At 37.2% G+C, this 17,141-nt stretch overlaps 2 protein-coding genes and 1 pseudogene across 2 annotated transcripts; 2 read left to right on the top strand and 1 right to left on the bottom strand.

Moving 5' to 3' along the window:
- The first annotated feature begins 1,287 nt into the window (after positions 1-1,287).
- LOC126622664 (uncharacterized) lies at positions 1,288-2,635 on the top strand (annotated as a pseudogene).
- A 6,529-nt stretch (positions 2,636-9,164) lies between these two features.
- On the top strand, positions 9,165-10,408 carry LOC126622663 (aquaporin TIP1-2-like). The gene is made up of 2 exons (XM_050291414.1): positions 9,165-9,311; positions 9,641-10,408. The coding sequence occupies exons 1-2, from the start codon at positions 9,165-9,167 to the stop codon at positions 10,406-10,408; spliced, it is 915 nt and encodes a 304-aa protein (XP_050147371.1).
- A 734-nt stretch (positions 10,409-11,142) lies between these two features.
- LOC126621047 (uncharacterized) lies at positions 11,143-14,517 on the bottom strand. The gene is made up of 5 exons (XM_050289409.1): positions 14,121-14,517; positions 12,456-12,752; positions 12,101-12,319; positions 11,820-11,948; positions 11,143-11,704 (listed from the first exon to the last, which is right to left on the bottom strand). Exons 1-5 carry the CDS (start codon positions 14,364-14,366, stop codon positions 11,492-11,494), a joined length of 1,104 nt encoding a protein of 367 aa, XP_050145366.1. The 5' UTR covers positions 14,367-14,517; the 3' UTR covers positions 11,143-11,491.
- Positions 14,518-17,141: the final 2,624 nt, after the last annotated feature.

The following is a 17,141-nucleotide window of genomic DNA, read 5'->3' as shown; positions in this document are numbered from 1 at the left end:
TTTTAACCCAATTGTAGCAATAGTCTTTCCAACATAACTCATTTTGACAAAATTCAGATGGAAATAATTATAACTACACATTTTGATGAGTTGAGGGATCCTAATTGTAGCAATGGTCCTTCCAAATAACTTATTTTGACAAAATTCTGACGAAATCGACTAAAATAACCATAGCTACAGATTTTAATGAGTTGAAGGACCAATGATAATAGATTTTTAGTTGAGAGTCCATTACTACAATGTACTCTTTTTTTTTTTTTCTTTTTCTTTTTTGTGGCAGCTGCTGCTGCAAAGGGTTCTCCTCTTCTTGTGGAGCCTGTGGTTGCTAGGGCGGGCCTGTTACTGGCGATGTAAAGGGGATTTCAAAATTTCATTCTTGAGTGTCATTCGCTCCAGATTGTTGTTGCCCTTCGAGATACTTCTCCTTGCCTCTCCGATGTGGGATTATTATTGAAGACTTATGGCTTCAATCACTGGAGTTTATTCTATCCATGTCCATCGCCAAGCTAACAATGTGACTCATCGACTAGCCGTTTTGGTATCTTTTCGGGATCTAATTGCAACTGGTTTGAGAGACCCCAGACCTCATTTCAGATTTGATTTTGGAGGAATCCTCCTTGTAAATTGTCTTCGTTGTTCTACCCTTTTATGATTGAATGAAGCCATCGATGTTTTTATCAAAAAAAGTTCTCTGAACTGACTATATATAGACACATTAATGACCTCAAACGTAATCCATTATTTCAATCTTAAAACAAATGGAGCAAATATGCCATTAGCTGAAGATGAGAGAGTTCATCCCCTTTCTTCCTCACTAATGCAAGTACCACATTCTTCCCAATAATCTGTTTAAAGGGAACTTTAACTAAAAGCTTCTAGTATTGTTCACCTTAACAAAAAAAATCACATTTTTATACTAAAAAGTCAATCCTAGTACTATTCATTTTATGCTTTATTTTGTCCTTATCGTTAAAACTCAAGGTTTTCAAGTCTTTTTAATTAGTTTTTCTTTTTTTTCCCTTCTAATTCTCTAATTTGAGCACATGGGTTAGGCCAATTGGTCAAGGTTGTGTGTATTTACCGTCTTTGCATCCGAGTTCAAGTCTTTGTTTCCGTATGTAGAATATTTTAGGTCGACGGGCCAAGAGCCCACTCTAACAACACCGATATTGTCCTCATTTTACGATCTACACAATCCTTAGGTGTGAGGTTTTATCACAAAAGTCTCGATGTTAGTTAGAGATGGGCATTTCTATTTAAACTACTTTCTCTTTGGCCCTCTAGCCGATGTGGGACAATGGGTTCCAACACTGTATATTAAAATAGCCAAGAATAGAATATCATTTTATAAAAAAATATAATTAAAACAATTATCTAGTGTGCCATGGATTCTTCTGGTCAGAGCATTCGAATGTGAAGGGAAGAAGCTCCGTCCTCTCACCTTGAGTCAAAAGTCGGGCTTCCACGAGTTATTTTCTATGAAGATTAGCATATATTGGGAATTAATATTTACATTAGTGATCACTTCATAGGAAATTTTTAAGCAATTTAATTGCAACCATATAACTTTAGTGGATTCATGTTCCTAATTAACTTTATGATTATGGATTAGTTAACTATAATTAAATGGTTCTTGCAACATGTATCAGTGAATTCATATGAGATATTCTAATTAACCTAAAATATGACGCGAGAAATTCAAACTTAAATTCAGAGGAGAGCACGCTGCTCTAGCTAACTTGGTAACGTTCAGATGCACCACTAAAGGGTAGGTTACACCTATTTGAGACTTTGAATCCACCAAATTATTGGCAGGTGTGGATAGCATCTCAGGCAGAGCTAGTTGGCACGGCAGTGCTTGTTTTTACTATAGACACAGTAGTGATCTCCTCCTATGAGACCAAAACCACAATACCAAACTTCATAACAGTCGAAATTCTTCTCCACGCCACCAATCCCATTTCCGGCGGTCACATCAACCCCGTTGTAACCTTATCCAGACACTTGTTGGCCTCATCTCCCTCTCACGGCTGTGGTCTACATCTTGAGCCAATGCGCCGGGGCGGTACTAGGTGTTCTAGCACTCAAGGTAGTGGTAAACAACAGCATTGAAGGAACATTTTCACTTGGAGGTTGCACCCTCGCTGTCATTGCCCCAGGCCCAAATGGGCCCATCATCATGGACATTGAGACCACCCAAGGCCTTCGGCTTGAGATAATTTGCACGTTTTGTGTTTCTCTTTGCTTCGATTTGGATAGCATTTGACCACCACCGCCAAGTCCATAATTTGGGCCGAGTTGTAGTCTTCTCATCGTCGGAATAGTTGTCGGCCTCCTTGTTCAACTACCGTTACAGTCGCAAAGGGGTATGCCGGAGTTGGATGTACCCGGCTAGATGCTTCGGCCCTATACTTATTCGCAGGGCCGCCTTTAGAATGGGCATTGGGTAATTTGGGTTGGGCCCATTATTGCTTGCATGGTGTTTTATTTGTACATTAAGATCATCTCACGTCAGCATTTTCACCCGGAGGGCTACAAGCATGATAGCTTGAACATTGTGAAGACACTTCCTAAGGAAATGGGCTGTATCCAGATGAGCAGATCCTCAAGTCCAAGATCGAGCTCCTTAACATGACCAACACGGTCGACTACGCCATGGACAATTGGGCCTCGTTTGGCAGCTCGGACTGTACTGACTATATCTGTCGGATAGGATAAATAGTCACCGGATAGTACTGACTAAATTAGTCGAGCGTTTGGTGCAGTATCGGATTAATGACCGTATTATTTATACAGTGTTTGGTATTATATCGGATAGGAGGAAAACTTAAAATAAAATTAAACTTAAAAAAAAAAAATGAAACCCATATCTCTCCGCCGCACCCCAAACTCCCTCCCTCTCTCCCTTCTTCTTCCCCGACTACAGAACAGAAGAATCCCAAATAATGAAACCCAGATCTCTCTGCTGCACCCCCAAACTCCTTCCCTATCTCTCTTCTTCTTCTCCTTCCCCGACTGCAAAAGAATCCCAAACCCCCTCACTGGCCTGGGCTCAGCCTTGGCCTCTGAGAATTTCTGGAAAGGCTCCCTTCGGGGTAAAGCCCTGCAATTCTAAGTCCAAATTTCTTGCTACCTTCACAATCTCCTGATTCAAAGTTCCCAGGTTCCTCACCTGCCAATTGCAGGCGATGGTAGAAGGAGCGGAGAGCGAGAGTGAGAACGAGCGGAAGTTCCCAGGTTCCTCACCTGCCAGTTGCAGGCGATGGCAGAAGAAGCGGAGAGCGAGAGTGAGAAGGAGCGGAGAGCGAGCAGAGAGTGAGAGTGAGAACGAGCGGAGAGCGAGCAGAGAGCGAGAGCGAGAACGAGCAGAAGGCTGACTAAGTTATACAGAGAAATTGGACGGGATTAGGAAGCAGGTATACACCGGGTAAAAAAGGTGGGCCCGGATTATTTAATCCGGTGCTTATTTAATCCAAACGGCACCAAACACAGTACACCGTATTATTAGTACTATCCGATGTTTTATACGGTGTGCCAAATAGGGCCTTGGACATCCATCACACGAAGATGTTCCCCAAGGTGATTAATTTCCATATTGGGGTTCCATTTTTCTTCATTTCTAGATTTTGGGTTTTAATTTCAGTAATTTATTTCTATTAATTTTATTCCCTTTTCTTTTCCTCTTTTTCTGTCCCCTTTCTCTCTAACCATCCATCAAATCCCCTCATCCCTCCCTTTTCTCACTCAGTAATTTCCCTAAAATCCCTCACTGATTCTCTCTCGCTATTCTCAGTCTCACCAGCCGCGAAGTGTTCGAGGTCGATGAGACGATTGCTATGGAGTCGCACACCATCAAGCAGATGGTGGAAGACGACTGCACCATCAACCAGACGAGTACGGCTAGAAGCATGTCGAGCGTCAAGATGGCGATAGCACCGACGTCTGCAAGAGCGGCGATTAGACTATTACTGCAGAGTTTTCTGTCACTCAAAAGCAGGAGTCGCTTCAGCTCTCAATTGTTCAGCAGCTGCACCAGAAACGATTTGATTTGATTAGGAGTCTTAATCTGTTTGAATAATTATATATATTGTTTGGCTGTCTGCTATACAAATTACCACAAAACAAGAAAGATTTAGTCACAAGTAAATAAAACTATAATTCTCTCTTAATTAATGCTGCAAAATCTGTGTTGGGTCAATAATTGCAAGCTATTTTTTTCCAATAAACAATCAGTTATTGAATCTAAGTTGCTAATTGTTTTGATTTTGAGGCTTCAATAAAATCAGCACCCACAACTGGAGGAGTCAAGAAGCCTGACCGCTACCGCCCTGGAATCGTCGCTCTTCGGTAAGTTTTCAACACAATATAGTTCAAATCCTTTGAATCATGTTCTTGAATTTTACAATATGTATCGTGTTCTTTGCATTTCGTTATCCGAACTTTATTCTTTGAATTGGTTACCTAAATCATGCCTAATATTTGATGTGGCCAGTGGCTTTGTTGTATGGCTGGCTGATGTGATTTGGGAGTGTTTTTGGTTAATGGGAGACAGGGGACAAAGGTGTGGGGCAGCGAAGTCAAGTGGGATTAGGAATTTAGGATAGTAGAGTATTTGCTAATTTACAGGATTAGAAGTCTTCCTTTATTTTTGTCTTGGTGTGATGAAAAAAAAAATGGGTGAGTAATTTTAACTCCAGTTTAAGGTAATAACATGTGAATTGTTCTCAGGTATATTGGACTAAATTTTTCATGATGCTCTTTCGTTTTCTTCTCAGTGAAAAAACATAATAAAGCAACAATGTTATGGTGGTGGGAATAATCATTCTTAGGTATGTATGGATGTGTGATATGAATTAGGTGACTGATGTTGAAGCATCAGTCAATAAAAAACATATAGGATCTCAGATATTATGCATTAATCCATGCATAATGTTTTTGTTGTCCGCCCTGCATCAAGGTGAGAAAGGCCTTCTTCATTTCAAGCTCAATTATTAATTGAAAAGCTTTTCATAGTGGTCAGGATGGTAAAGGTTTAAAATTGTCTAATTTTATTCACATGTGTATTCTTTTTCATGTGCATAAGCCAATGTACATGCATAGGCATGGTGTGTACGTTTTTCTTCTTTGATTTACTTTTATTTTTATTGAGATCTGGTCAGTATTAAATTGAAATTGATATTTTAGACTTTACTCCTTATGTGGTTTTTGGAACCCAACATGTGAAGGGTTAATTCTATTTTTAGGTTGAAGGAAAATACAGTGTATAATTTGGGAAGTGCTTTCAATTCTACTCTCATCTCTAATATGAATATAGATTACAACCCTGGCCCTGAGTAATCCAAAAGCTAAAATCACACCCTCTTAATCTGAACTTCATTGTAGACGTACTCTCTTTCCCTCTTAATTGCTTCTTAGGCTTCTTTGTTTTGATTTTCATCATCCAATATGTTAAATTTATTGTTAATTTCAGGGTATTACCAGTTTTCTACTGGCTCTGATTTCACACTTCAAAAATGTATGCCTCTAATTTATGATAAATTTTGCCAGTTTGCTTCTCTTGATTTGGAATAGCCGGCCCCACTTAGTGGGAAAAGGCTTTGTTGTTGTTGTTGTTGTTGTTGTTGTTGCTTCTCTTGATTTGGAAAGGTACAACGCCAATTGTTTTGTTTTCCAAAGCCATCTTAGCATCTGCATCCCCAATTGTATAACAAAAGCTAATCCAATTGCTAATCTTAGCATCTGCATCACCAATTCACCATTATCTTTTGATTTTGAGTGCCTTTCTCCTCTGCATTGTTTCTTGAATGAATTTGGATTAATAGATGCAAGGGTAGAGCAACAGGTGGGGTGTAAATAAAAGGTAGATGTAACCATTTCTGGGTTTAAAATTTATTAGAAAATATGAAAGAATACTGCGTTCTCTGATTTTTTTTTTTTTTTTTTTTTGCTGTTTGCTGTTGTGATTACAGGTTAGTTTATGCTCATTTTTAAAGAACTATGTATGGTAGTTGTTAAATATTGTGGCATTTGAAAATCCTTAGTTTTGTATTGGATTTCAATATTGTCCCCTACATGTAGTGATTAAAAGGCTATTGATTATTTTCAAATTTTTTAGTACAGTTAGGTCAGGTTTTGGGGGATGGTTGTCTCTCTATATATTTTTTTCATTTTCTCTCATTTTGGGTACTCTTCTCTCTGTTATGTGTATTTATTCTTTGTTTTAAGGCCAGTTGCCTATTTTTATTTTTATTTTATGTTTTTTTTTTGTGGGTTTTCAATTCGTTAATTTGTGACTGTGTTTAGATTTTAATTTCTTCTTTCGTTTATGATTAAATCGATGTTGGGTTTTGGTTGTTGAAAAATGATTTTTTCTACTTAAGCTTCTTGGCATTTTTCTGGGATTTTTAGGCTTTCAGTTGCAAGGGTAACAGAAAACCCTTAAATCCCAGAAATCGGTATTGGTATTTGTATTAATGAATTTCCATTTTCTCTCCCAAAACAATTTGTTAATTGAAAATTGTTTTTTTTTTTTTTTACAGAAGGTGGTAGTGAAATTGGATTTACATAACGACAAAGAAAAGAAAAAGGCCTTGAAAGCAGTCTCCGGCCTTACAGGTATAAATTTTTTGTAGGCATGTTGGTTTAATTTGGCTCCGTGAAAAACTTAGAAAATAATAAAAATGTAAAAACAATTCTGAATTATTTTTCATTCATCAGCACCCACTTAAGTTCTTTGTCTTGGTTGAGAAGTTAATGAAAATTTGTCAAGTTTTATGTTTTTATGTATGCTTATTGTGTATAAAATGACCGTGTCTGTAAAAATTGAACCTTTGGCTCATTTCTATACAAAAATTTAATTTTTCGATCTGCTTTTTCATATTGTGGGATGAGTGTTTTGTAAAAACTTGACCTTTGGCTCATACATGTGTAAACCTAAGGATTTGGAGTTGTTTTCTGTGTTGGTTATAAATTTTAGGTGACTAAATTGGTGGTTTCATATATTAAGTTAAGTTACAGAGTATATTTTTCCTTCGTTTTGGAAAAGTGCGTAGCTGAGATTATTTTGAAGTTCCTGTTCATTACAATATTGTGATTTTGATAAGAGCTTTGTCTACATGTTTTTTGTTGAGTAATGGTTTACTTGGTTAGAAGAAACTCTTTGAGGTTATGTTAAAATCTATTTTGTGGATGAATCTAATTAGTTAAATTTGTCGGGTTTAAGTTATTTAAGAAATTTAAATGCAAAGTTGAGTTTTTTTTTTTCTGAGTTATGTTAATAATTCTACCAAAATTTTTTGTAAATTCATGGTTGGGTTTAAGTTATATTATAAAACACGGATCATTCAAGTCTCAGTATAACTGGATGTTTGTTTACTTGCACAAATTTTTTGTGCATAGAAGTTTGTTTCTGCTTCTCAGGTTCTTTGTCCCCCTGTTTATTAATTGTGTTGTTCTCTATTCATTTGGGTTGTCTCAGTGATTGAAGATCTCAATCAAGGTTCTTTCCTTATCATTTCAAGCTAGATTATCTGGTGAGTGATGCTCTTTGTACTGGTGTGGTATCATTGGTGCTCACTTTGTATTTTTCCAATCCCTATATATTTGCTCAACTCTTGGGTCAATTATTGAATGTTTAATTGCTTGATCAATGATGTCGATTCAATTTGAAGAAATATGACTTTTGTTCGATAGGGATTTGAAATAGGGATTGAGACTCACATATGAGTAAGATGTCCCAATTGTTCATTGATTCTTTAGGTGCTACTTCTTAGTTGCTTTGTGTGAAAACTATTCATGCCTATTGCGACTAATACATTCAAGTCCCGCAGCAACACGCAGGCATATTTTCTCGTTAAATCAATTTTTGGAGGATCTTGTGTATTAAATTTGTGAGTATGACTCTTGTTTGTTATCAAATGTAGTTTCCTCACAATTAAAGTAGTGAGTTTGATTCCTAGGGAAAATGTTAGCAAAAGTTGTCAATGTGAGTGACTCATAAATTCCTAATTGTTGATTGGTGCACATCGAAGGCTGAAATGGACTTTCATTCAACGAGATACTATCGTGGTAGTATCACAATCATGCACTATCACATATAAAACTTAAAACGCTTGATAGTGCATGATTTGTTTGAGATACTGTCATAATGATATCATGTTGTCTATAAAATATTTCTTAGGAAACGGGACCCACACTAACCAACAATTCTAAATTAATCGCCTTCATGGATTAAATACCAATCACGGTTGAGAAAGAACTTGTTAATTCGATTGACGAGTAAAAATGTGATGAGATGTTGGGATTGGTTAACTAAGATAATGTGTTTATATGATGAATCGGTTATCCTTAATTGACGACTAGATAACAATTAACTTTATTTAAATCCAGATGCCCTCCAGACTCAAAGGAACTAAGTCCAAAGATCAAATGATCCAGATTATTGAAATTCGATCTAATGGTTACAATTATTAAAACTTTTAGAGGAGTTCTATGTTTGTAGCGGTTGACTCAAATTTCAATGATCCGAATCATTTGATGAGTTAGCTCAGTTCATTTGGGTCCGGAGGGGATCAGTTCCAATTGCAAGAGATTGTCATTAATTTGGCACCATCCCAACTCGCAAATTCTAGCTTTGTTTTCTAGTCCACTGCATGTGTGCGTGCGTGTGTGTGTGTGTATATATATATATATATATATATATATATATATATATATATAGTTTTATCTGACTCTAATGTTCATCGATTTAAGCTCAGAATCTTGGTTTATGCAGAGTGAATATGCCTGCAATTATATTGCTTAAAAATCATCCTCATATATTTCGACTTCCACGACCAAGGTATTAGCAAAAATTTCAGTCTAATTTACATATTAAAAGACATGCATACGGCCGCTGCCTGTCTTCTTTGAAGAGCAAAAACCTAAGAGTTATGGAATTTTTACAGATCAAAATCTTTCACAAGGTTTTGGATAAATACTAAATACAAAACTCTTTGGCAACTTCCCTACAACTTATGTAATGGAAAAACATTCTGTTCACCCCATTTTGTTTCAGTGACCCTAATTAGGAGTTCGGACTCACAATATATATCGTCTTATGTTCTTCTGTGTTTCTTTAAATATAAACCCTTCAACCCTTTTCTTTTCATCATCAATTTGAGGCGATGGCGGAGTTTGTCATAATCCAAACTGAAGCTGATCAAAAATTGCCCAAATCAGTTGGAGGAAGTTGTGACACAATCGGTGCCCGAAATTCCTTGGGGCCAAAGTTTCTTGCTGCAATTGGTGCCCATGAATACTTTTCACCAGAGGTCAGCTTGATTTATAATTTCATATGCAACATATAATGTCTAACAATTACTCCTTTTGCTCTCTTTATAAAAAGCATTGTATCAACAATTTCAATATTTGTGTCGATAATGTTGATGATGTAATGATAACACGTCGGTAAATTTTGTTATTGACATGTTATATCTACCAACGTGTAATCGACGGATTATCAACACCATATCGACAATCCGTCCTTGATAAAGAACGAACTCTCATGTCTAGGGAAGTACAGTTCTATTAGGATCTCAAAAGTTCAATGTTTTGTCATTGTTATAAACTTTAATGTCCCTCTTGATTCAAATTGTTTCAGATGTGGAGAGCAGCTCTGACAGAATTAGTAGCAACGGCTTCTCTAGTATTCAGCCTAACCTCTTCCATCATATCATGCTTGGATTCAGGTGAAGTTGATCCGAAACTGCTTGTCCCCATTTCCGTCTTCATCATAGCCTTCCTCCTTCTCCTTGTGACAGTTCCGTTATCGGGCGGCCACATGAGCCCAGTTTTCACATTTATAGCTACCCTCAAGGGTGCCATAACCCTAGCTCGTGCTTCCATCTACATTTTGGCACAATGTTTTGGCTCAGTTTTAGGGTTTCTCATAATGAAGACTGTGATGGACCAACATGCAGTACAAAAGTACTCCTTAGGTGGCTGCACAATCCAAGGAAGTGGGCCCACATCTGGGGTGGAGACACAAACAGCTTTGGTACTAGAAGTTACTTGCACTTTTGTGGTTCTCTTTGTTGGAGTCACAGTGGCATTTGACAAGAGAAGAAGCAAAGAATTAGGGTTACCAATGGTGTGCGTTGTGGTGGCTGGGTCTATGGCAATTGCAGTTTTTGTGTCGGTAACGGTAACCGGGCGTGCTGGGTACGCCGGGGTAGGACTGAATCCGGCAAGGTGCTTAGGGGCAGCACTGTTGCAAGGAGGGATATTGTGGGATGGTCATTGGGTTTTTTGGGTTGGACCAATTTTGGCTTGTAGTGTGTACCATTGTTTGTCCTTGAACTTGCCAAAGCAGGATTTAACGTCAGTAGAAGAAGAGTGTGAGATTATGAAAGGAGAAAGAAATGTATGAAGGGCTTGAAATTAAACACGTAAAAACATTCTACCTTGAGCTCTACCTAAGTGGTGTTTTGATCACCAATGTTAGTAGATCATAGGTTGGTATATTGTCTGTCTGGATTTTTACTAAGAGTAGAGCTTAAGCTAGCTTAAGCATATTACAAATCAAAATCGAAAGATACTTTGAATCACTTACATACAAGGCCGGTCCTCAGATTTCAGGGGCTCGAACAAAAATTAAAGGGGGGCTCACATGCCTATAATAAGATGCAATCATGCAAGATAAGTTATGTGTTTTATGGGACAATTATTTTTTCTCCAAGAATTATATGAAGGATTTGCATTGATTTGAATAAGCTACTGCCTACTGGTACTACTGTGGTGCATGAGAAATCCTTAAAGCACGGATTTGTGGATATGAAACCCATCTAGTAGTAGAAAATCAACATTTTGAATTTATATGTTGAGACAATGAGACCTATATATAAGCTACATCGGTTTTGCACTACTTGTCTGTCTTCTTTACCGGGTGCCTGGCCCTCCTGGTTATAATCGTCGACAAAAACAGCAAGCGCCATGGTTCCGGCCACCACAACACACACCCAATTCTCTGCACCTTTTCTTGTCAAATGCAATTGCAACACGAATTAAGAGAAACCCAAGAACTTTCTATGTTCTGGGGAAAATTATTTGATTAGTGTTATGCAGTTAGTTACACAATCTACGCACGGTAAAAACACAGCAGTATGATAAAAGGGTAAATAAATTACCACAAGCTTCTTTTATATCTGGCACAGACCAATTACACCAAGTAGAGTTACCATGCATGAACACTTTAGCAGTTTCTGGCTCGATATGCTTTAGTACCAATTTCACTAATTAGCTCAAACCCTTGATGCATTCCAAGTTCAAACATCAGAAATCAGTAACAACATAGTGGACATTGCCTATCTAAATTTGCACAGTAAGAGCATTTCATTAACGTGATTATGATACCTAAGCAACACAAACTTGTGGTAGCAACCATTTCCTTCATCAAAAAATTTATTGCCGTTTTTATCTTTGTTACGCTTGATATATCCAGGAGAGCTATGATCTATAACTCGGGACTTGGCTGCAGTAGAGTAGAAGCAGCGGTGAGGGGCTCGTGCACAACCGCATTAGAGTGAACTGAGATTGGGTTTCCCTCCAATTGCAACATGATACTCCCCAGGATTTCAGTCAGTGTCTTCTTGAACTCGTCTTCTTTAAGCTGCTTTCCGTCATCTTCGTTAAGCATGTTGAACACATCCTGCACAACCTTGTCCATCTGCAGATTTTCATTGTAAAAAATTTATGAACATCTGCTGAAGGTAAAAATGATCCAGCTTGGGAAGCACAGAAGGAAAACGCTGTCTGAGTTCAAATTTCAATTTAAAGAGAACCTGCTCAACTGCACCAAGTGGTGGCAGACCAGCTGTTGGAGCCACCGCATCCAGTGCCACACGCAAATATTCCTTGGATAATTTCCCACTGCGGTCTTTTGGAACAGTTTCAATAGCTGCATTCAGTGTCTGCATTTCACAAGAGATTGTAATAAGCGATTTTGATGAGTCAGGGCACTCTTAAGAAAAATAGGGAATGCTTTAAAGGGCATCGATTCCAACAACATTTATAAGTATAATTGGTCTGAGACAAAAGGATGAAGCATCTTAATGAGGCAAACCTTGTCTAATTCAAACTTGTTGGACAACAATCTCTTGATGTCACTTCCATCAAAGTCATTCTCACTGTGGGCTACAATCACAGGCTGCTCCTGAAGACGATGAGCCACAAACTCTGCCACTTTTTTGAATTCTTCTAGGAACGCATCTTGAGAGACCGGCTTGTCCAAATCATGGCCAGTGCATGATTGCAGAGCAGGTTCCACAATATTGCTTACAACCTAAAGAACAAAAGAAACCAACAAAGAGGAAAAGACGGAAAAAAGCCGTCAAGAATGTATATGTTCAATTCAACATGAAAATTTATAGGACGAACTGTTAGTACTGAAAAGTCTTAAATTAGAGAAGATGAATCACCCAAGAATCCGATGAAGGGGGCATCCCTTGGTCAACTGTGAGTTTTTCCAAAGCTTTGGTTATACCGTCACGGAGAGTTCCATCAGCTGACTTTACCTCAGAATATGTAGCCACCAGCTCTGGTTCAAAAATTGGCCCATCGATGAATTCAAGGAGGTCTTCTCCATCAATACGGAGGATCACAATAGGGTCTCGCTTGAGACCAGCAGCCATGCCTATTAGAATATCCGAAAGAACCTCTTTGAACTCAGTCTTGCTCACCTTTTGTTGTTTCCCATGAGTGAACTCATTCAATACCTAAGAACAATGGAACAAAGCCATTAATGTTTTTCAAAGAAATCTAGTTTAACTGGTTTTGTTCGGTAAATGTTTATACAATCTACCAATAAGTTTTCTAGTACGGATTATCGGCTGATTAGTCAGCTTTCATTTTCAATGCGGTACAACACTAACGTGTGGCAATGGCATCACTCAAATCAAACATGTGGACATGAGAGCACCTGTGACCGTTGGACCCAACACGTATAGAGGCATACTACTAATACAACGCTTCCATTTCCAAAGTAGGATAATACTCTCAATTGTTATGTCTAAATCTGATCCAGACTTGCCAACCCTTAGATGTTAACTATTACTTTTATCAAAAACTTTTCTGCAATGTAACATTGTATTGACTTTAGAATTGTTCCGATTCCTCAATCATTCACGCGCTGAACAGGGGCGGCATTACTTTAGTAAGATGTCATGTACTTGTATTAATATAAAGTGAAGCTATATTATGAGCTGATTAGGTAAGGTTGTTACTTTGTTCAAAAGCAAGCCCCTCAAACAAATCTTTTTTGACTTCTACTCCCTCCCCCACAGAACCACTGCCTTTTGAAAGTTAGGCAGGCACCGGCTCCATCACGGAACATTATGACATATTATTACGGCCTTTGTCACGCTAAATCTTCTTGAATAATATAAATTTTCGACATAGTTCGTCACCAGATTCCTCTTAGAAGAGGAGGACAAAGGGAGAAGAAAATTCTAAGCAAAAAAAAAAGAAAAAAAAAGTAGGAAAGGGAGGTGGAACGGAAGAGTAAAGTCATATAATATCTGATGTAATTACGATTGCTGCATTTCATATTAGAACTCTAACTTTGATTATCTGTCGTAAGTTTGCAGTATCATATGAGGATTTAGTAGATTAGTAGAGAATAGCCTGACCATAAAAAAGATTAGTAGATATTGACAATACAGTATGCTTAGGCTATCCTGCCAAGAATTAACTATCATCTGATTAATTCAACTCCTACATAATTAGACAACAATTCAACGCAAGATCAAAGAAAATGGTAAGGCAAATATTCTTCCCCCAAACAATATTTCCCCTAAATAATTAGATAACATATTAAAATTACTGTGTCTAACACAAAATCAATTGGGAATCATTTGAGCGAACCAAATTTTTTTAAATAATAATAAAGGAAATATTTTCCGCATTCCTAGTTATATTGTATAGAAAAAGAAAATGATTTTCATTGAACTAAAGGGAGCTTTTACTTAAGAATACTCTCAACGGTCGACAAACCACAACATATTTAGAGCGTCCAACTCAAAATCAATTAAAATTCGGCAGCGAAAGCCGAAATCTTAAGGAGGGGAAACTAAGTTAGTAGGTACCTCGGAATAGATGTGATCGGAGTCCCGGGAAGAACCCTGAGCCGGCAAGCCAAGGGCAAGGCCAATATCGGCGACAGCAGGGTGGAGCTCGTTCAAAGAGAGGTGGCCGTCTCTGTTCCTGTCGAGCTCCTTAAACTTATGCTCCACAAAGTTACTAAACACCTCCTCGTTCCCAACCAACTCCATTATATTCGAACCGTCCACCACCTGTCCACCACCACTCCCACTCTCACTTTTTTTCTCCATTCCCCTCCTCTCCTCTCTTTCTTGTGAGCCTTCTTTTCTTCCTCCCCCCTGTTGCGACTCTCGTGACTCACACGAGTTGGAAGTGCTTTTGCCAAAAGAGCTTCTTCTTTCTGCTTTAGCTTTTTCAGGGATTACTCTTCTGAGTTCTGGCTTAGGCTTAAATATAAGAGAGATTGTACGGCATTTAAACCAGAAACATTTTCAAATGTATGTCTGAAATAAAACTAAATTTGCAAATACATTTGTCACCAATAGATAATAAGATAATAAGTACGTTAATCAACACTTAAGTAATAATTCAATCATCAATCACCATGTTATTTGATTTGCAAATTTGGTTTCCCTAGCATTATCCCTTGTTTATATCTTAATTCTAGCTGATTTGGTTCTCTATAAAAATCAAGTTGATTTTCTTCCTCATTTATACCAACCTAAACTCCTAATTGATTGAGTAATTGCATACTTACTGAAGTAACGCCAAATATGTGTGACACATAAAAGTTTCATTTGTGCAATAAGTAATTATGATTTTTTTTTTTAAAAAAAACGATATTATCTATACTAAGAGGGAGGGGTTGGGCTTAACCTCACAATAGGTTAGCAATAAAGTTGTTCAAATTTACTTTTGATTAGAATCAAACCTAAGACCTCTTAGTTACGAGTAATTCTGATAATTCTATTATTAATTAAACACAGGACCAATAATCTTATATACATATATGGTGTTTTAGTTCTTGAATATCCTACAAGAGATGGATTCCACAACTTCCACTTCTTTCTTTCGTGTTACATTTCACTTTTATTCCATTCACATATTAGAAATATTAGCATATTCCTCTCGTTACATGCAAATTGATAACATTATGCTTGCCGTCTTTGGATTTAAATGTTAGTATTTCAAGCAACTGGTTGGGCACGAATTTCAAATCGTATTCCATACATCATGTTCTGAGTTGAATTTATAACGCTAGTGAATCGTATGATGGTGATGAGGAAGAGGTTAAAATGTCTATGTAAGTCTTTCTTCTTTGTAAGAATGGATTGTCGTGACAAGCCATTAACTGATTTATTTTAAAAAATGAATAAAAATATATAAATAAATCCATTGAATTACACCTCGAGTATAGAATTGGGTATATTTATCCAAATTGTCACATAGTTATCTCCTACCAATTTAATATTGGTTAAAAAAAACAAAAGATGAAAATCTTACAAACTATGTCGGCATAAAAGACCGTTCCTCCACTAATCATTTTGTAACTTGTTATTACCAAAATAAAATATTGGAAATGGTCTCTCTTAGTTTCTCCCACGTCCTCCGCATCAACTTTTGTTTTGGTCGGTGGAGTTCATTTTTTTATGGGGGACCAAAAAGCCACCAAAAAAAAAAGTAAATTAGAAAAACAGGTACACGTATGAAACAGAAGCAAACAAGAACTAAGAAAAAAGACGGATAGGGTGGTCTGTGGTCGCAAATTCAGATGTGTGTGGATTCGACACGTGGGGAGGTTTGGGAGACTAAACTCAACCGACCAAAACCCAGGGACTGACGGACTATGTGGAGCCCACGGGGATGAGATTTTCGCTTTCTGCTTACTTTTGTCGACTACTATTGGCCCAACACGTCGGTCTGCCAGTTAATCTACTTGGATTGCGTGTCATGTACTCCTACTCGACACGTGGTGGGTACCAAATTTTTTTTTTTTTCAATGTGGTGGGTATCAAATAAGCTAGGGGCTAATTCACAATGTGATGGCGCAGCGATGATAGGTGGATTTCATGAGGTTGGACGAGATGCACTGCGAGTGAGTTACTGTTGGGAGATATTACACTGCAATTTAATAAGATTTATCGTTTAATAAAAAAATATCACACTACAGTTTATGTGGTAGGATTTTGTTCAAATATTATGATGAGTTCGATTTTCCTCAAATATATGCCTCACAGGTGGTGGGAAAGATATTGTAAGTAATTTAGTTATATTATAATACATGAATTATGTTACATTCTTATTACATTATGATTTTTTTTATTAATACGGTGTGGGTTGCAAACAACCATCACATACTTTGTTATTAGTGAGTGCAAGTTTTTTTGTGGCAATTTGGTCTGGGTGATGCTTTCCTTTAATTTGGAATTTTAACGAAACACTTTTGGTACTGTTCATTTTTATTGAAAAACCATATTTTTATCTCTTTTCTGGTACTATTCGATACACCTTTATTTGTCATTTTTCATTAAAACTAAAGTTTTTTTGAACTTTTCGTTAGTTTTCCTTTAGTTTTTAAGTAGACAATTGCTTAATTTATGATTGTCTCTCAATCCAATTTTTCCTCATAAATCCTTTCTTTCAGTTTAATAGTTTTCGCTTCATCCCGAAAGATTTTGCCAATCTGCTATGGGACAACTTTGTCACGTCAAAAGTCGAGGTCGGTATTACACGCTGATTATTATTTGTTATGTGCAGTTGGATCATTGTTTTTCCATATCCACTCATTATTTAATAGATTCTTATATGTTGGATGTAGTGAGTTATATAACCACGCAATTTGGATTTGTGGTTGGGGTCATGATTTAAATTTATGGTTCAACTTGGAATAACATAAACTCTATGGCCAATCCTGAGAATTTGAAGGCCTAAGGTAAGCCTTCAAAGTGAAGCCTTAAAGTTCTCTAACTTCTAACCTTTTGTACATTGATATGTATAAAAAAAAATTCTATAAATACATGAAAAAGTTTATTTCTACATTAAATATCATTAAAAACTAATATGAA

The sequence above is a fragment of the Malus sylvestris genome, chromosome 5, assembly GCF_916048215.2.
Source record: "Malus sylvestris chromosome 5, drMalSylv7.2, whole genome shotgun sequence".
Classification (NCBI taxonomy): domain Eukaryota; kingdom Viridiplantae; phylum Streptophyta; class Magnoliopsida; order Rosales; family Rosaceae; genus Malus; species Malus sylvestris.
This window is presented reverse-complemented; position numbering and strand designations above follow the sequence as displayed.